This window comes from Haemaphysalis longicornis, unplaced genomic scaffold, assembly GCF_048455015.1.
Source record: "Haemaphysalis longicornis isolate Haplotype H1 unplaced genomic scaffold, Haemaphysalis longicornis Haplotype H1 scaffold_5, whole genome shotgun sequence".
Classification (NCBI taxonomy): Eukaryota; Metazoa; Arthropoda; class Arachnida; order Ixodida; family Ixodidae; genus Haemaphysalis; species Haemaphysalis longicornis.
This window is the reverse complement of record NW_027526385.1, coordinates 106883684-106904587: the sequence shown is the minus strand read 5'-3', so window position 1 is coordinate 106904587 and position 20904 is coordinate 106883684. Positions and strand designations below refer to the sequence as shown.

The 20904-nt window shown below is 49.5% G+C and overlaps 1 protein-coding gene across 2 annotated transcripts in view; it reads right to left on the bottom strand.

The window, feature by feature from the left end:
• Window positions 1-5758: 5758 nt before the first annotated feature.
• LOC144138668 (kallikrein-4-like) overlaps window positions 5759-20904 on the bottom strand; it is a 36184-nt gene continuing 21038 nt past the window's right edge. For both annotated transcript variants that reach the window (XM_077671056.1, XM_077671057.1), the window contains exons 5-8: window positions 19506-19602; window positions 18548-18722; window positions 17515-17672; window positions 5759-6572 (exon numbers count right to left, since the gene is read on the bottom strand). In XM_077671056.1, coding sequence (XP_077527182.1) covers window positions 6381-6572; window positions 17515-17672; window positions 18548-18722; window positions 19506-19602 — 622 coding nt within the window. In that variant the 3' untranslated portion in view covers window positions 5759-6380. The remainder of the gene's footprint in view (window positions 6573-17514; window positions 17673-18547; window positions 18723-19505; window positions 19603-20904) is intronic.

The window sequence follows — 20904 nt, the reverse complement described above, 5'->3', positions numbered from 1 at the left end:
AAGACCCCGGGTGACCTCATCCATGAAGCTTTGAAAGGTCTGTGCTGCATTTTTCAAACCGTAGGACATACGGACAAACTCAAACAGGCCGAATAGAGTTTTTATGGTTGTTTTTGGTATGTCATCCGGTTCGATGGATATTTGGTGGTATGCCACTAGGAGGTCGATCTCGCTGTATATTTTTGTACCTGCCAGCCGTGCACTAAAATTGTGAATGGGTAGCAGATGATACAGGTCCGGCGTTGTCGATTCGTTCAAGGCTCTGCAGTCAGCGCACGGGTGCCAGTCGTCCCCGTCGTCTTTAGGCAGCATGTGCAGTGGCTATGAATGGTTGCTAGACGAAGGGCGAATAATTCCCAGCGGCAGCATATGCTCGAACTCACTGCGTGCAGCTTGAACACTGTTGCTGGACAGCCGTCATGGCCGAGTGGTGACTGGCGGCCCGGTGGTAACGATGTGGTTATTCAAGTTATGTTTCATCGGCTGTCCCGTGTTGCGGGGCTTGGTGAGAGAAGGTAATTCGGCCAGGACGAGGTGGTAGGCCGATACTGGCTGGAAGGCGCAGATGCCAGATGAGCTGATGTTACACTCCAAACCACGCACTTTGAGGGATGTGTTGTTTTCCTTGAGGCAATGGTCACGTAAGATCAAATCCAGGTTGAAGTGACTCAGAAAGTCTCCTCCATGATGGCGAAATTAACGTCCGACACCACGAAGACCCAGCGAAACGGGCGCCTGAGTCCGACGTCTATTGTGAGCGAGCGGAAGCCGTACGTAGCTATGGCAGTGTTGTTCACCGCCTGCAGCGAAAATATGTTTTTGCTACGTCGGCAATCCTCAGGGGTTGCCGGGACAATAGAGACTTCGGCTCCTTGTCGACTAGCCAGCGCGAGTTGCTTACGGGGTCGACTATTAAGAACAAGCCGCTGGGTGGAGGGCCGATGTCGTAAGCCGCCGTTAATGACTGGCCGGAGCGTTTCCCGGATACGAGCAAGGTTGAGTGTAGCGGCTAGCACCCATGCCGAAACGACGGTGGTACCAGCAAACTCCGTCCTGTCTATTTCGTGACTGGCTTCTCTGGGAAGAGCTTGGCTGTCTTAAAGGGGATCGGTTGTATCCTTGCTCGCCCTGTTGTAGACCGCGAGACAGCAAAAGTTGCTGCATGGTCTCGGTAAGTTGTTGCACTTTCTTCTCAAGGCGCGACGGTCGATCCTGTTGTTCGTGTGTTCTTGCAGCAGCTATGGGCGCGAATGTTGGCGTACAGTATTTCGTGATTCGATGGGCAAGTTGCGCCAGTCGATCTAAAGACTTCTCATCTGAACCGCAGAGCCACACGCACCGACTGGGGCAGCCGTTGCAAAAAAAGTTCACGAAGAAGTGGGAGCTGGCCGTCTTGACGCGCGGGCACACCCAGTAGTTGCCGCATCCGGTGCAGCAGTCGCCTAGCTTTTCCCAACATAAGAGCTGCTGAAGTCTGTTTTCTTCAGGTGCCTCGAGGTGGTCCAGCACCGTCTTTGTGAGGGTGTCGTATTTCCCTTGTGGCGCGGGGGGGGGGGGGGGGGTGAAACCAAAATGTCGTCGATAGCTTCGGCGATTTCTAGGGGCAAGGCTGCGACGGCGTGAAGGTACTTCGTCGACTGCGAGGTAATGTGCTGGAGCTGAAAACGGGCCTCCACTTGGCTGAACCAAACTCTTGGATTTTTATGCCAAAAATTTGGTAGCTTCAGTTCTGTGGCAAAGACTGCAGGCGTCGAGACAGCAGTGTTGTCGGAGCTCATGGCAGCGTGTTCGCTAGAGCATTGTTCGGCTTACTAATTTTGTAGCAGCCCGTAATGTTGGCTGCTGAAGGAGGCGAGAAAGCAGACGTAGAGCTGGTTTGCATTTTCAAGACAAGACTGTTTATTTTCAAAAGATGCGTACGCCAAGCAGCTTCCCTCGACGAGGGAAAGAAGGGGAACCCCCGCGTCCTTCAAAAGAGAAAGGAAAAAGGCCCCCCATTCGAGCAGACGGTAACGGCGCCAGGACTAATGCCAGGAGTAGGCCGGACAGCAAGTTAAGCTTTCCCCCGAAAGGCGACCGTTGAAGAGGACGGGGAAATGACCACCGTAGTGTGCAGGCGGCGGCGTGGCCAATACGCGTCTTCCACGAATGCGCACTGTCGTCAAGCCGGCGGGAGACCGGAAAGAAAGGAAAAGTCCACCTCGGCGGGAGCCGCTTGCACGGCTGAGCCGAGCGGCTTCCGCTACAGCAGCTACGTCAAAATTAACCAAGCGAAACCAAGACTCAGCGAGATTAGGCAAGCGTTTGCTTTGCATATCCAAGGTTAGCCGAGCTAACCCGCAGCCAGTTTTTGTTCGCCCCACCGGTCGCCACTGCCCGCAGTTATCGCTGGGCCTATGGTTCACGCAGAACCTCGCTTTGCACGCGCTCTCCTGCAACAGACATAAATGCAGCCACGCTAGTTCTCCTTACTTCTATCCTCTCTCCAACATATTTTTAAACACGGTTTCCGGATTGCACCAGAATATTCTACGTTCCCCGGAGAGCAGACTTTTCTTTTACCAAGCCATTTATAGCAAAAAAGAAGGTTGGTGGTATGAGGGGGCGAAGGTCGTCGGGGAGGGAGAGAGAGAAAGATGAAACAAACTTTAATTAAAGCCAGGAGAAAATAAAGAGGCGTACTCAATCCAGGATCCCTTGAGAGCCGAGTCGACAGCCCTTTCAATAAAGCGCAGCTGATTTTCGAGGACGGAAAAGGCACGGCGCTGCCTCTAACTTCTATGGAAAGGTTGAGGTGGAGGAGCAGCTGTAAAGGGTAGCTTTGTCGCTGCTGGAGGTCGCAGGCTCTCCACAGAAGTGGAAAAGTGAAGCAAAGTGTGTCTGGTCACAGTGGTGGAGTCGGGCGGCGTGTGAAAAGGTTTAAGGCTGCATGGCGCAGAATAATCTTTACTGGCCCCTAGGCAGCGACTTGTGCGAGGAAAAGTTCGTCCCACAGGAGAGCGGAGGCCTGAGCCCAGCAGTGAACATAAGTGTTGGGGTGATATTCTAATACGATGGCGACGATTCTTATCATAAATAATTTCCGGACGGTGAATATGCAATATTTTTTAGATGCGACGCTTATCTTGCTCGCGGGCATGTCCCTCCATCGGCGTTGTCCGCACGCTCACTGCACATGCGCAAATCTCCTCCGTTGTTCTCTCCGATAGCTGTGAGCAACACTCTCACTCCGTCTCATTATCATAACAACAGTTGCGCGTGTGCGCTTCGCTGCTTTGGGTGCGCGCATGTGTGCGCACTCTCACTCCGTCTCATTATCATAACAGCTGCGCGTGTGCGCTTCGCTGCTCTGGGTGCTCGCATGTGTGCGCATGCGCGCGACTCTCCCCCTCCCCCTCCACCCCCCCCCCCCCCCCATTGGCTCCTCTCCTTTCAAAAGCGGGAATATAAGCGGGGGAGCGCACAGCGCCGGATCAGTCCAGCGCTCGGTCTCGCACTTGACTTGACTTTGCTTGACGATACCTCCGTGCAAGATCATCTGATGAAGACGTGATGGAAGCGACAGTCCCTTCAGCGAGTGGACTGACGCAATCCAACACCTGCGTCAGTGCAAACGCTACCCCCTGATGCGTCGCATCACATCAGGGTTCCCTCGCGGGAAGATGGGCGTCATTTTTCATTGGCAGAAAGCTTCGAAGAGGTGTTAAAAACGTATCGTATTACTACTGAAAGATGTTTTTATTATTTGTACAAAACTCTATTTAACGAAGCACCACGTGTAGCACGCACTAGCACCGCAGCCGGAGCTTGGTGACTCGGCTAAGAGATGACCAAATCGGTCATCAAGAGCCATCATGGCGACATCATCGTGTTCTGGCGAAGGTGTATACTGCTGGGAATTCTTGTAGAGGCGGTGACCTCCTCGGCCCACAGCGTCGCTTTACATTTGTGCTTGTTCAGGCGTAGAACGCAAATCAGCGTGGTCTGGGCAGACTTTATCTCACTATAGCGGCGATAAGCGGTTGCTTGTACGTACGGCGAACGTTTTTTTTTTTTTTTGACATCTTGGAGCCTGCGGTTTTGGAGCGACGTAAACTTTAATTAGCCTTTGGCCGCGCACGTAGGCGATATGAGGCACGTAGGCACGTAATTTGTTACTTTTGGGGAGCCGGCACTTGTGAGCCCTCTGCTCACTGTCATTTCCTCATCCTGACACAAGATATAGGGCAAGACATTGACATATGACGAGGTTGAAAATCCTTGTCGCAATGCATGACACAAATCTTGTCGCTTCGAGGTCGCAACATGCAACCGTAATCGCACAAGGAGGCGGAGGGTTACCTTTATTTATACGTCATCTAAGTAAGTAAAGATGACGCAATGTATATCAACAGATGTGTATGTGCCATTGTCCGCCAAAAAACCCTATCGTCTTCAATATTAGCCTGTTAGGGTCACTGAAAGTTATTTTGCGTACATTAAATGAACTAGCGCAATCGTTTGTTTGGGTGGTAAACGTCATCTGTGCCACGTATAACTTTTTTTACTGGCATCAGAAAGCTCACGCTTTGGTCGCAATGTTTGCTGCCGCGTTCCCACCCTTTTTTGCGTGTTTTTGGGCTCCGCCATTTTTCCGCATGTACGTCATCTATTCTCTTATGTGCGGCACGAAGCAAAAATCTTGCTATTGGACGGCTTTTTCTCTCACTTTCCGCGAAGACAAACGTCGTCTACTTAGCGTCGACGGGTCGTGCTGGCCCCATTGGTTAATTAGCGCTTCCTTGAGCAGGCCCAACGCTATCATATTCGCCCATATTTATCATTTTACACTATTAGCACGTTTCTCGATAAGGCGCCTTGGCTAGGCCTACACGACGGTAACACGACGGCGACGCCAATTCCCAATTGGCAGACCGCCTTCTCACACTTCACCGACGGCGACGCGAACACGTCGGCTGATCGTAAACCCACGTGGCGTGAATAGCCCGCGGACCGAAGGTGACAACAATGCCGATCGGCCGAACAGTTGGCGTGAATAGATCCAGAAGTCAAAGCTGCGCCCAGACAACATTCGTGCCATAATGAATGCGGCTTTGTTCTGTTAGTTCTGTTAAACGTAGTAAGGCCCATGAAGTTCATACAGCTCAACACATTCGATACGTATTTAGGTTTACGACGCTTCTGCCGTTTTCTTTGACGCCAATTTGTGTCCCGGAGTCTCAACCTGCATATTCGTGTGCGACCAGCTACGCTTATAGAAAATATGAGCTCAGTTAACAGCACAAGAGGAGTTACGGAAGGTTTATTAGGTAATAAACAATCATTATCGACCAAAGAATTTAGCGTAAAGCGTAAAACAAAAGCACGGCAATAACTATACCCGCACGGCGAAAGCGCACAAGCAGGCGAAATAGGGCTGTTGCTGGTGGTCAGCAAATCTTAAGTTAACAAACCTGGAGTCTTTGAAATCCGGTAGAAAACATTAATGAGACACGAAAGGTCAGGTCTCAACGTAGTATACAGGTTATTTCCGCGCATTCTTCAGTTATTTCCTGGCGCAGCGGGCTAACACTCTATACCCTAACCCCTTGTCGTCAGAGATCCAGCATACCCCAGCCCTTCTCTAATACTGTAAGTAACACGGGCTCTGTGACCCACCAAAAAACTACTGAAGAGTGCTCGGACAGCCAGCCGGAGCTAGGACATCCAGAACTAGCGTAGCTCTCCACCCGGTTGATGCATAACATCAACACGCAAAGCTCGTTTAATAAAAATTTATTCAATGAAATACTCAATTACACAGTTGTATGAACACTCAGTGACACTAGACGTTAGTGGTCATTCTTCCGAAACCGCATCTATTCGAATGCATTCGGGCTCTAATTACGGCGTTAGCAAGGCACTTTTTCTTTAAACTGTGCTAGAATAGTGATCTTCTTTGATGAATTTCCACGGCACATGACCTCCCTGCGAGACCGCCGCTTACGACGAATAGCCTACAGTACAGAGGTTTCTAGTGGCATCGAACTGTCAGGCCCGTCGCAAACTAATATCGTTATGCTGTTATGAACACCACAGCATATTATTTTAGATGCGTTTCCGGCCTTGCGATATTTCATCACGTACCGCAAAAAGGCTCATTCAGTAAGAATTTTGTCATTATTAAAAACTGGCAATCGCCTTCTACGCCGTCATTATGAAGCAAAAGCTGCCGCGCCATAGAGAGCCACGCCTTGGACGCTTTGAAGTGTCCTTTTGCATCGATGGTGGCGCCTGCGCTTTGGTACATGTGTGTTTCTGGGCATTGAAGCCGATACTACCCAGGTAAGATGAAAAGGTTGAGGAACTGCCGGGTGCTCCTTCGTCTTCATCCGCAAGGTCTACGCCTTGGTGAACCTCTCACGGGGCAGTCCTGTGGCCTCTGTTATGAACTCCATGTTCTTCGCGACGTCAGCGTAGACGGCGGGCACGCCCAGCTGACCACAGTGAAGGTCGCCGTACGAGACGAGGCCCACCAGGACTGGTCGATCTTCACTCCGGCGCCGGCATACCAGGGGTCCACCTTCGTCGCCCTAAAGGAAGGAGACAGCAATCTCGCTAGTTAGTTTGACAAAACAGCGACGGTACCTAAGCAGTTTGTGAACGAACACTTCTCATCAACTATTTCTTTGAATTCTTGTAGGCAAAACGCGAGGTGGACACAGGGCGAGATTAGAGATGGGACGAGGACGAGCGCTAACTTCCCACAAATTTTATTCCGAGAAGCAAACGAATATATACCCCGCGCCAAAACAGTGAACAAATACACAGACTCATCTAGAGATAACACCCATGCCATGCGCGAACATTCCATCGCCTCAGGAATTTCAACTCTTTATCACAAAGCGCGAGGCAAGGGGTGCCTACACATCCTGGCCCCATTCTACAAATCTTTGGAGTGGGGCCATAATGTGTCGGCACCCCCTCCCTCGCGCTTCGTGATAAAAAGTTGAAATTCCTGAGGCCATAGAATGTTCACACATGGTATGTGTGTTGTCTCTAGATGATTCTGTGTATTTTTTCACTATTTTGGCGCGGGGTATATATCCGTTTGCTTCTCGAAATAAACTTTGTTGGAAGTTAGCGCTCGTCCTGGTCCCATCTCTTATCTCGTCCTGTGTCAACCTAGCGCTTTGCCTACAAGAATGCATCACCGACAAGCCCAACTTTGCACTCTCGTCAAATTTCTTTGAAGTTTTCAACAAATTTAGCTTTACCTGGGTGGCCGCATTTAATTATTCCTCCCCTAGCACGATTTACGCATCCAGCGAGACATCAAGACTGCCTAATTTTTTCCTTTGCATTTTTTCTATTCATATTCTCGAGGGCTGTCACTGCAGGGGGCCGTAAGAGAAACAAACTTCAGCCACGAAAAACACACATAAGTTGAAGAAACCATTCCCATTGGTGTCAAGCGTGACGCGTCCCAATAAAGTTCTTCCGCTTTTTATAACTATGCGATGTAATTGACTCGTTTGAAGGGGGACGTTAAACATGTGTTGTGTCACGGGCTGCCGCTCCGGTACAGGCGTAGAAGGGAAAAGGTTTCTCTGTTCTGTTTACCCAACAATGGGCAGCAGCGCTGGAAATGGAAGCGGGCCATTCTGTGGCATAAAACGGATGACTTCAGCTTCACCTCCATGTATGTGCGAGTTTGCGAGAACTCTTTTGACGCCACTGACCTCGTCCGTGCGGACGAAGTCGTAGTCAAAGGCGATGCTGTGTCACTGCAGCGCGCTAAGCCGATTATACAGTCTAACGCCAAAAACCTGCCCTCTAAATTATTTTCGGTTCCGGATCTCCGCCATGCCATTTATGCCGACGATATTACAATTTGGAGTTTTCGAGGCAGTCCGGGTGCCCAGGAGCGTGCCCTCCAGGATGGCTTGGATATTATTCAAGCTCATGCAAGATCCGTGGGCTTGGAATGCTCCCCAGAAAAATCGGAATACGTCGTTGTTCTTAATCAGAGTAACAAACAAACAGACATCTATCATTCCCTTATCAGCCTCACTGTCAATGGCCACCCAATTCCCCGACGACCCCACATCCGCATCCTAGGCTTTATATGGCAACAAGATGGGAAGAGCACAGTATGGACCAAAAGTATTACCAATCAGATCAATCTAATCAATAACATGCTTCGTCGAGTCACCCGCCACACAACAGGCCTCAAAGAACACGAGCTTCGCAAGATAGTAGAAGCAACTATCTTTTCCAGAGTTTTGTACGCCCTTCCCTACCTTAAACTCACGAAAACTCAAAACAATAAATTGGAGATCGCCATCCGGAAATGCTTACGAACTGAGCTCGGGGTGCCCATGTACGCCCCCAACTATCTTCTTGACGACACGGCCCTCCACAATACTCTTGAGGAGAAAGTAGCCGCGCACATCGCTGCCCAACAGCGCAGGCTCACGACGTCAACCCAAGGTCGCACCATCCTGGCTGATATAGGGTTTGCGACATCTCACTTACCTCCTCTACCAAAAGAACCTCCACCATGGGACACAATTCCTAGAATAATGGTCAAGCCCATCCCACGCCACATGGACCCGTCTTCAGACTCCGGCAGGCGCCGAAGTAGAGCCCTCCATCTATCCAGCCCATCACATGACACATATTACACAGACGCCACGTTTACGGACAACATGGCCACAACTGTCACGGTAGGTCCACGTGAAGAAACCATCCGTCAACACTGTAATGCACCTTCTTCTACAGTTGCTGAAATTCAAGCCATTGCCGATTCGATCATGCTGCAACCCCATACAACTGACCAAATTACCATCCGCACGGATAGTCAATCTGCCCTCAGAGAATTCGCAACTAACTCCTTACCTGCGCACATTCATCACGAGCTGACATGCTACATGGCAGACCACAGTCACCTGCACATATTTCTAGAATGGGTCCCCGGACACCAGGGAATTGTAGGGAATGAAAGGGCTCATGCCCTTGCTCGTGCAAATCGAAACCCGAGCGACCCTCAACCCTGGCCCCAGGACTACAGCCCCAAGGAAGAACGCGCCGCCCATCGCAAGACCCGGAGGCAACAGCTGAAGGACCTTCGCAGATCTCGCCGTAATCTTCCTCCTCCCACTTCTGACCTCACACGCCGCGAAGGCACTTACATCCGCCAGGCTCAGACTCTCTCCCTCCCTTGTGACCTCGTTCTTCACTATATCATGACCCGAGATGGCACGCCCCACTGTCAGGTGTGTGGTGCCTATCCCGACGTTAAACACACCTACTGGACTTGTCCTCGCGCCAGGAGATCACCTCACTTTCTTCATCAACACCTTTTACCATCCCACATTCCATACTCATGGGAAAACTGGGCCGCTCCTCCGCCTGATCTTCGCCCCATCCTTTGGCCTCGCCTCGCCCGGCACATTGCCCACGTGCGGGGCCCTGACACCTGCGGAATTCCCACCTGAACGTCTTCCAGGCCCACCAGAACCACATTTTCGGCAGCCCGGAAATGGGCCGCTTTAAATAAAGTTTGATCTCTCTCTCTCTCGAGAAAGTTTAACCGCTTGCAATTCTTTTTAACAAGTCAAACCCACGATCGTGAACGCTTACAACAATGCCAACAGTGCAACAAAGTCGTCGAGCCTGCTCCGGGTGGTTGAAATGCACATTACACAATTTATGGCAAATACCATTGCCTGTGCTAGTACATCTACATAGGCATTGCCAAGCACACTTTGGTCGACACTCGTACACTTTCTGCTATTGTCGGCTGCCCCCCGCCCGCCCCCTCACACAATTTGAGGAAACGACATCTGACACGGTTTACTATCTTTTCCGGTACCATTTGCATTTTTCCACCTTACAGTGGGAGTACTAGGTGGAGGAGGAAAGAAAGTATATATTGATCATTCGACACAAAATTATCTCAGCGCATGTAACGACGACAGCAACATGCCCATCAGTCGAATAAAAAAAATTAAGCTGACAGAGAAGTGACCAAACAAAATTAACGCTTTTCCTCCGAGGCTCTCATTCTGCAACACTCTGGTAACATAAAAGCCGGTATGTGACTGACTAGCAACTTAGTAGCTGTGCTTTCAACACCTTCTAACGAATTTGCACCGCCTCTTCCACAGTCTGTAACACGAAAAGACTGTTTAATGCTTCTGTGCTTTTAATTTCGGTATTCGGTTTCCACCATGTGCAGCACATTATAGCGCAAGAAATGAATTTATTGTGTACTCGGAATCATGCGCGTTTCTCTGCGTTTCCAGGCTTGCATCTTTTAGCTACGTATGTTCAAATTCATTATAATATTCTGTTCGCGCTTTCATATTATCGAGGATTTCAAAGCGTTGCCGCTGAAAGACAAGCGGTGCATAATGCCTTCCCGCGTTTTATTTCTTGTCATTCTGGAGCACTTTTTAAAGTCCATGCAAGTATGTACCAAATCACAGAACCGACAACACGATTGTGCTTCTTCTTTGAGTAGTCTCTTCATGGTTTGTTCTGTGCGTTGTAGCGCAATTAATAGATTCATTAACGTGCACTGTTGGCGACACGTATTTACTTACAATCGTAGTTTTTTTTTTTAATTTTGTACGCAGCGCCCGCCTGTATAATGTTTTAACTACGACGTAAAAAAACAATGAAAATAAAGAAACAGTAAACAGTACGATGCGATAAATCCAGAGCACGGGGGTGCAGTTATCGACCACAGCGGGAGTAAGACGGGGTAACTCTGAAACAAAAATGAAAACTGGCCATGAAAGGAGGCAGTGTACGTTCACGACGATAGGATGAAATATCGTTTACTGCTAGGTTAAAAATTGCCGCAGCTTGTACTAATGTTGCACGGCTGGAGAGAGAGAGAGAGACAGACAGAGAGAGAGAGAGTGAGAGAGCTCTTTATGAGATGAAAGAACATAGGTTTGCCGACATGTTCCCGCCTATATGCTACTCTGCAAAGATGTGGACAAAGGAATAAAGACAGTAAAAGAAGTGGGTAGAAGAGAGAGAAAAAAGGAGAGGTAAAAAAGTCAACATCAAACTTTGCGTGGGCGATTTAAAAATTCCACATAATCTCACAGGTGAGGATATGAAGTTGTAGATAGTCTCTGTGACACCGATTTCGTGTAGATAATCAAATATGGCAACCAACACTTTTTGCTGAGTTGACGCAGTGGGTCAGGATCCAAGCAGAGCTTTAAAAGATATAGATCTGCAGTTGGGGCACTCAATCTTTTGTGCGAGGTGATTTATTTCCTTCCTGTACACCAGACGCTATAGCAAAATGGGCTCGACTGTCTCCGGCAATCCACAGTTTTCACAATAGGGATCTGCCCTTAGACCGACGCGATGCCGGTAGGAGTTCGTAAGTGCTGCGTTGCGGCGCAACCTGTGGTAAACAGTTTCAAACCTACGTGGAATCCTCGCTGGCAGCCTCATTCTGTATCCAATGCCTATATGGTGCAGGAAATCGTAGCGAGTTTCAGGGAAAGACCACAGGCGGTTTTGTTCCTCTAAGGCAAGCTCCTTCTCTAGCGCTGCGACCTTGTTCATGTGGAAAACGTTTTCCTTATATTTCGCAGCTATAGCCCTCTGAGAGCTGCCCCAGCCGATTTCTCGTTGCCGAGAATGCCACAGTGTGCAGGCATCCATGGTAAGGTCACACGGCGCCGGCGACGTAGGCTAGATGGTGCAGGTAGGTGACGTCATGGGATACGTGCTCATGATGGCTAAAGCAGCTGGTACTTCGCAAAGTTTGCAACGCAGCCATCGAGTACGTGAATATCGCCCATTCTGCTGGTGGCTGACGAAGAATGTAGCGCAGGATTTTTTAAGTTCATGGAGCTCGGCAGACGTGAATGAGGACGATCTTTTAACGCGGCACGTCAGCGCTGGGCAGTTGACGAAGTGACGACGCTGGATGAACTACCGTGAGGCGTAGATGATCCTTCAGTAAAAATTTCATTCCCTAGACTCCCTGGACCTCCTCGGCTCTTTCACCCCTGTGAATAAAACTTGACATACCTGGTCTCAACTGAAAGAAACCTTTGCCGCAAACTGGCCTCCTACAGCTCGCGCTTCCCACATCAATGCCAATATGCAAGGCTGGATAAACAGCAGAGCTGGAGGTCGGCCTAGCTTCTTCAAAAACTGACAGGGAATTCCAGGAGTGAGGGAGCTGGCGGAATCCTGCAGTGCAAATCCCCTGTTGGACGGCACTGTAAAGTAATGACCATTAAAGTACGCACCACGTTTTATTCAGCAGCAATTGCCGTCATCCCTTTCGTCGTCGTCTTCCGAATGCAATGCCGCGTAGGGAAAATCTTCTTGTAGAGCGTCCTCGCCTCGGTAGGCATCCAGTTCTTCGTCAGCTGATCCGGTGGCCGCCTCTATGGGTGGATTGTGACGGACGCGGTGGCTTGGCAGATTCGTCATCATCGTCTTTGCCGCGGCGGGCCCGTGGAACACCGGTCCTACAAGACGAAGACGGCGAAGGCGGGAGCTCCTTATGTGGCGTATGCCCACGTGCAGGTCTGGACGACACCGGGAATGCGCCGCGCTGCACGCGCTCACTTGCGCTCGGTATCTTTTTGTGTTTTGCTCAAGCCACTCCGCAAAGGTTGCATCCGGCGCTTCGCGCCGGGGATACCGGGCGGTCGCCGCAAGGAACGCGCTCACGAGTGATCGGGGTTTTCTGTCAACGCCACTCGGATTTGTGCCGGCCTTAATTGTCACTATTTGCCCCGACTTCGTGAACGTGGGAGGGTCGCGGTACGCTGCAGCCAAGTGACGACCCGCAGCCTACTGGTGGTGACGGTGGCTGACTGCCACCTGCTGCGCTCGTCGGTGTTTATTGGCCCGCCAATCATAGGGGACCACCCGCAGGTTCTGCAGGTGGTCCCCGTGGTCTCTGCCGGCCAACACAATGTCGTTGAAATATACCGCAACGAGCTTCATGCCCTTGAACAGGTTGTCCATCTCCTTCTGGAAAACGGCAGGCGCTGAGACCACGCCGAACGATAGGCGCATGTACTGGAAGAGTTGCAATGTTGTCGATATGGTGACATACTTCCGGGACGACTCCTGGAGCACCAGCTGCTGGTAAGCATGTCTGAGGTCTAGCTTGGTGAACTTCTGTCCCCCGGACAATGCCGGCCAGAGATATCCAATCCGGGGCAGGGGGTACTTCTCCACGGTAGCGACGGGGTTGATGGTGATATTGAAGTGCCCGCAGATTCTGACACTGCCGTCTTGCTTGAGGACTGGTACGATGGGAGTGGCCCTCTCCGACGACTTGACGGGCACCAGGATGTCTTCTCGCTGCAACCGCTGCTGCTCCTGGGTGACCGCATGCTTCAGTGCGAACGCCAGTGGGCGCGGCTTGAAAAAACGTGGCCGGGCTCCCTCCGGGACAGGGATGCTAGCCTCCGTGCCCGTGAACGTGCCCACACCGGGCTGCAACCAGGCCTTGAACTCGGTCAGGACGCGTGGCACATCCTCCACCACATGTAGTGCAGCTTCCTCGTACTCCGTAAACCGAACACCCAAGCCCTGGATCCCGTTCCGACCCAGCAGCGTTGATGACGACGACCCATTGGATATGTAATGGGTCAGGGTTGCCTCCCTATCTCCAAGGATGACCTGGGCCTGACCCTCGAACTGGCAAAGCTGTCCGGAGTAGCTGCGCAGCATGACGCCCGAAGCCTCGATGGACACTCCAGGGAAGGAGCGCTTGAAGAGTGTCCCTGCCATGACCTACACGCTGGCCCCTGTGTCCACCTCCATGGAAATGGGTTTCCCGCAGACTTCGACGGTCAACATGTACGGTGGCACCGACGACTCAACTATGGCCGTGTTTCACATGTCAAAAATCGGCAGGTCGTCGGCCACGACGTGGAGCCTGGCCGTTGAGGAACACGAAACTGCTGCTGCACGTTCCCGCCGCCTACCCTTGCGCCAGCTCCCTTGGCCGTGGGCTTGCGTGGAGCACTCCTTGACCCAGGCTGCTGCTGCACGTTCGCCGTCCCCCACCGGCACGCTCGAGCAATGTGCCCAGGTCTTCCACACGCGAAGCACTTTGCTTGCACGAACTGGAACTGTGGGGGGGGTCGGGGGGGGGGGGGGGGTCACCACCGCAATGACTGCACCTGCCACGCCCTGTCGCCATCTTGTTGACTGCCGCTACCGTCGACGGTGATCCGGCCGCACATGCTATCTCGCCTGCATCCTTCGCCGCAACATCCATCGCCAGCCCTGCCTTCACGGCGTCGTCCAGCGAAGGGTCGGGAAGCTCCAGGAGTCGCGTCTACTTGGCGGGGTCGTTTATGCCGCAGACAAAACGGTCCCGGAGCAGCGAGTGAAGCTCGCCCCCGAAGGTGCAGCCACTCGTTAACCCTCGCTGCGCTGCGACGAACTTCCTGAGGAGTCTCTCCTTTTCGGCGACTCCGGTTGTTGAAGCGGAAGCGATACATTAACGTGGACGGGGCCGGGCTGAAGTGCGGGCGTCGCGTCGTGAGCAGCTCACCCAGCGACTTTTCATGCGGCGTGGCCGGCTTGAGGAGGTCAAGCAGGAGACGGAAGACGCGGGTCCGGCAGCTGGACAGGAAAATGTCCCGCTGTTTCGCCTTGGGCATGTCGTTCACCCGGAAAAACACGCGGGCTTGTTCCTCGTACACTTGCCAGACGGACCCTTTACCCTCGAACGGCTCGAGCCTCCCGTACAGCGGCATGGCGGTAATGCCGACAGGCGTGGGGGCGTTGTCTGGCCGCTCTCGGTGGCTTCGGTCGCTCCGTGGGCGCCTGCCCTTCTCGCCTGTGTCCCGAGTTGCCCCGAATTCGTGAACGTGGGGGGTCGTGGTACCCTCCAGCCGAATGACGACCCGCAGCCTGCTGCTGGTGACGGTCGGTCTTTATTGCCCATTCAAACATGGTGTTGACTACAGAGCCTTGCGGGGCCACCAACCTTAGCGGCCAACAGAAATGAGCGTCGGGGGGGGGGGGGGGGGGGCACATACTTGTCACAGGCCAAAACAGCTCTTCTGATAAAATTCAACTAAATCAGAACGGGGCGAGCAAACACAGCGAACATTCTCCTGCCGACGCTAGACAAACTTCTCAGCGTCTTGGGGCACGCGGAGCGACTGGATGATTTCCGAGTGGCGGTGGGGCCTGCGGCAGTGCTGGCTGTCGTCCTATGAAACGAACCCGTACGTTTTGGGAGCAGTAAAAGTTTTCAAGGATTATTTTCGGGTACTCATGAGTCCAGCCACAGCAAAACTACTGTTGGGCCTAATTCTGCTATATTTATTTTTTTATTTGGAGAGAAGGCAGGATTGTTCACTGTTTACTTAAATACTTTGTTGATGCAGAAATAATTTCACAAAAGGCTGCCGGCAGATTTTAGGCTGTAAATATGCTAAATTGGCTTCGCCTGTATTGCATAAACGCTGCCGTCCGATGTGTCGTCAGGCACACTGAAGCTGTATGAAGCTAGTTTTCGCCTCTTGTAACCTCAAGTTTTTGTTGAAAAGTGAACATTTGATTAACTTTTTTATCGATCGATCCATCCATTTATTTATTTATTTATTTATTTATTTATTCATTTATTGGTTGATTGATTGATATGACCCTGTGCAATACTACCAGAGTCAGCGGCCGGCTTCTACATAGAGACTTGTGTTCTACGTTAGATCTAGCGCCTGCGATAGTAATGGGCCTACATAGCGACCAAAATGGATCATAACTAGGTTCTTCCTCAGTCAACTAGTGCATGTTAACAAAACAGGAGGGAGTAGAATTCACTTGCAGATGTTGCGACGATTCGTGATGGTGGCAGCGCATTATGCCTTTTTGCAAGTACAAAAAAAACGGTGAATGCCTATTCCCGAAAAGGTGCACCCTAACTCAGCCATACAATAGGCATACAAAAGGGTGCCTTTGTCATTGAAATGAAGTGTTTACAACAAAGCACTGTTCCCGATGCCACTCATTGATACAAATAATGGCCCCCACTAAACATCTGCATCAGCAAATGAAGCCACCCCAACTAGCCACGGGAAGACGTGGATAGCAGCTGGTTTTACCCCCGGGTCCAAAAACGCGTACTGAGGTTCAGAGCAAAGAGCAGAAGAACAATAAGCGTGCTTGAAGAATTTGATAAGAAAACTGGGGGCTACGAGTTGATTCGAACAACTCAAAATGTGACCAATCTATACTTGATTAGGGAGGCTTTTCCCCTGCACTACGGAATTGTAGCCAGTGATTATAATGGCAATCTTTTCATTAAATCTAATTTTTAGGCAAATTCTCCAACCCTAATTCTTCGTGTGCCCTACCATTGCTGAAATTAGACCAGTCGGAAATAAAGGAAAGGAATGCACTATGGTTTAACATTGGAGTTTTATAGTTCATACAAAAATCCCAGCCAGACTATTTGAGTACCCGGTCACCTTTACCTTGGAGTACCAAAGGATTCCTACAAACCGTTGTAAACTTAGCTTTTATTCGACAAAATGGAGATATGCTCGTAAGTTAAAATCTACTTGGATCTTTTCACCTTCTGGCGATAATTGGTTGTCCCCCGGTGAAGATATCGTTTTTTTTTCTAAACTCTGTAAAATGGATACTACGAGTCGCAGGTACAAATTTTGCATTTTTCTTTAAGTAACCTCAATTTCGAAGACTACCGTATCGAGAGCAGCAAGCACCACTTTTGTTATGTGGAAGAAACGACACGCAAGAAAATTCACTTCAAGGCAACATATAAAAATGTTTTTGAGTCTTATACACTACACTAACGATTCCAAAGTTTGGTCGCTTCTTTTGCATTGCAGCGTTGTTGTAATGGTCTAACGTTCACGCGTTTTTGCCGTTCACTCTGCATTGTAGCGTTCTAATCAGGACGATGCAAGAACTGCGATTATTCAATTTCTCAATTGAAATGCCACTTACAGCGGTACTAAGGACTGAGGACTCCCACAGTTGCGGTTTCTTGTCATGATAAATTTCAGAAGTGTCAGTGCCCAATTGCGCCTTGATCCGTCGTGCGGTAAAACCTGTTCTTAGTTTTACGTCCCCTCATGCGCACTCTGCTCTCGGCATGGCTCTATTATCTTCACTTCTCAAACTATATTCATAAACTTTCTGCCAAGGTATGTATGTTTTTACGTGCCCCTCAAGACAAGCTGCACCGAATATCATATATGACCTCCTTATCATGCATTTAATAAAGTGAACGAAAATTATTTTTCTCTTGCTTAGCGGGTACAAGCACTGTCTTGCGACTAAAGAATTTCTCCCTAACGCACTTAAGAACGATGCAGCCTTGGACGTGTCTTCACTAAAGCAAGTCTCTTTGCTGAAACGTTGGCAACAATCTTTCTTTTACCTTGTTCGAAGTTTCTCTTCTCTTGTGTTCTCTACCATCTTCAAAGTTCTACTGCTCCCCGTATAAGGGACATAGACAGGACGTGATTCATAAACGCTCATCACCTGACAGGCGGCGGCTCCACCATCTCCAGCGACGCACATGGAGCCTTCATCCAGCTTGAAAGAGGGGCCGAGTTTGGTTTTCCTCAGAAGGCCCTCGCACGTCCGCTTATCCAGTATGGTGACGTTTGCCTTGGTCAGGACTGATGACAGAGAGCCGCCTGCAGACATCAAAGAGTAGTGGGGTTTCTTTACTCGTGTTGAGTGTACTCTCACGACACATATAGAAAGCGACGACTGCCGGTAGTTACGATATACGGCTTCCTATCGAGTAGACAGCAAGCAAATTGCGAATGCAAATGGTTACTCTGGAATATTCCTACTAAAATCGACTGCATGGCCCCAGTAACAACTGTCAAGCAAGGTATGGTAGTCGTGTGGTGACAAAACACGTCCAAAAATATAAAATCGACGGACTTAGTCTAAAATCGAAATGTTGTGTAAACACCAATGCCTTTTGAAACATTTCTTTCGTAGCAGATATTTACATTTTCTGGGTAAAGCACTTTCATGACTTAAGGTGACGCGTTTATCCGGCAAGTGGGGCTTGTATTACGGCATGAAATACCGCAGATTGCGTCAAGTGCAATAGGCTAACAAATAAAGCAGCAATTGACACCCTGCCCAAGAACGAATTCGCTGATTCTGCGTGAAAAAAGTTTCTATAGTGGGAATAAAATACGGTATTTGCAAACACATGGGTTCGAAACAATCATCATAGCCTACGTATTGCATCCCACAGAAGAGTAAAAAAAAACGAGGCAACAAACCATAATTTTGGCTGGTTTAGGAAACATTGTTAACAACAGCTTCTGTACAAACTGATGGTCATGGCACAGGAACTGCTGCCTGAGTGTTTTCACCAGTATCATTCACGATGCAGCTGGAAAATAGACTTATTCAGTGGCCTTCCCTTAGTGACAAGGAAAAAAAATCACGCGAAATTATTAGGACTGCGAGAGGATGGGCCCTAGTTTCCATCTCGAAACAGCCTCGAGTGGAGTTAGCAAATCAAGATGGTTGAAAGAGCCCATACGTTTCAGGTTCTTGCCCCAGCCACTGATGACGCATTGACTGCCTACGAAAGATCCTTCCTTAGGCTCTGCAAGGACAATGCGGCCGATGGTGGGCGTGGTGGCCACTTCTTCGCGGAGCTTTATCACGGCGACATTCCGGATCTGGGCCGACCGGAATTTGGGATGCACGATGACCTGTGAAGGGAATGCGATTGTTGCATCATTCAGAAAGCATAAAATTATCAACTTCTGTAGAAGCGTTTTGTATTGCACGCAGTGAAAGATCATGATACATGGGAAAACAGATTGTGTAAAGCCCGAAACGTGAGATTGGCGAATATTTCTTCTGTGACCAAATTAACATTAATTTAAAGCAGTGCGCCTTAAAACAGACATTGAAAGAGCAGAGTTGATTTATTTTAGCATACTTGTGTTTTCTTGGATGGTTTATTTATTATGTCGAAAAAGAAACTAACCACTTCTCGATAAAAAATTCCCACTCGATCACCGTACGGCGATGCAACATTTTGAGCTATCTTTGGTGAGCATTCCAGTACCCATAAAAATGAAATCCTGGGCCACTGGCCTTCTCCGTCATCTACTCACAAGTCGACAAAAGCGCTCCTGTGCTTCCTAAAAACAACAAACATGTACAGAAGACTGTAGCACAAAATACTGCTCACTATGAAGTCAATGAACTCTATCCTCTATAGTGTCAAAACGCTGACCACACCTCTTTACATTCTACCCTTACTTCCCCTTCTTTTACTGTTTTCATCTTTTGTTTTCATTTTTCCTCTTCCACACGTGTGGGATAACAAACTGCTCCACAGAGTGGTTGACATTCCTGCCTTTCCTTTACCTTTATTCCTTCCTTCCTTGCTTCTCCTAAGGCAACACTTCACGCAGTACGTTTCAAGGCAGCTTTTCGAAAAAAAAACACATTTGGTCCTGCGTTTTTAACAGTGTTTTTTTTACCTTGTCAACGGTGTAGTTTTGGTGAATGGGGGAATTTTCCAAAACACTCCGGTCCAAAACACCAAGCCGAACAAAAAGTTTTGATGCCTTGTCTCCCCTGCAATGAATGAAAACGAAATGTTGGTATGTTCAAACAGATTCAGGATTTCCTACATTCTAAGTACGCTTTTCTAAAAACTCCTAATGATAGTGTAGGAAAAAAGTGCATATATTTGCAGCAGGACGATCTTCAATGTCAACTGTTTGAAATCACAGTACCAATACTACCGCGCCTCACTAAAATTGAAGAACAGTAACACTACCAATTTTACCACTATCCATGACATTACAACGCCACGAAAAAAAGCTCAGCTTATCCCCACTGGCACAAACAAAGTCAGGGAATTCCTGCGTTATGTAGCCAGGCGGCTGCGAGGAATCTCTCCTATTGAATGCTTCATACCAACTTGGGAAGTATCATCTCTACAGACGCGAATCCGTTAACAAAAATTTCGATAGTCGATAATGCTTGAAAGGGGAGCTGTCATGGTCCCAGGTACCCCGCTACCAAGTATATGTCGTTGAGCACATCGTTAAACGGAACTTGCAGTACTCTCAAGCAAAAGCTGCGGAAGGGTGTCTCGTCGCGCGTGAGCCGGCGTGCATCAGGGCACCCCACCTTACGGTCCGTACGTGTGACATTAAAGAAGCCGTGCGAATCTTCGGGGTGCACATTTGACACGTTGGCACCATATTCCTATTTTGGGAGAGGATCGCGGAATATGTCTAGCAGACCATGAATTTTCATGACGAACAATGTACCAATAACGAACTGGATTTTACTGGGCAGAAAGCGCGAGTGTTTTATAGGGTGTAGCGAAAAAAACAAGCCAAACTGTGTGAAGGAAGCAGGTATTTTCATGTATGCGAGACATGCACACAAGCACACATTGTCGAGGGACAACGCATTAATTACATTTTTGGAATTTAACGCGTGGAAGCTACACTAGGATTACGAGGCGCGCGGACGGGGAGGTCTCCCAAATAATTTGGGTCACCAGGGGATCATTAACGTGCGCCGAAATCTTGACAAACGGACGTATTTGTTCATTCCCCTGTCTAAAAACAGCAACCGCGGCCGGGTTCATACCCACGCTGTGGGGTTCGGAAGCACCACGCCTTACCCACTCAGCCACAGAGGAGCGCGTGTTTATTTCTGTTCACCTGCGTCACATTTTTCAATCATCATGAAGCCAATGTTGCGTGAGAAATACGTGAGGCATTTTTATTCAACTATTTTCAGTCGATCCGCGGATAAACTCCCACACCAAGGAGAGGACAACGACAAAGCGCGCGCCGACGGGTGTCAGTGAGCTGAGCAGGCAGCTGTTGATCTGCGTTCCCACCGTGGCTAGAGTTC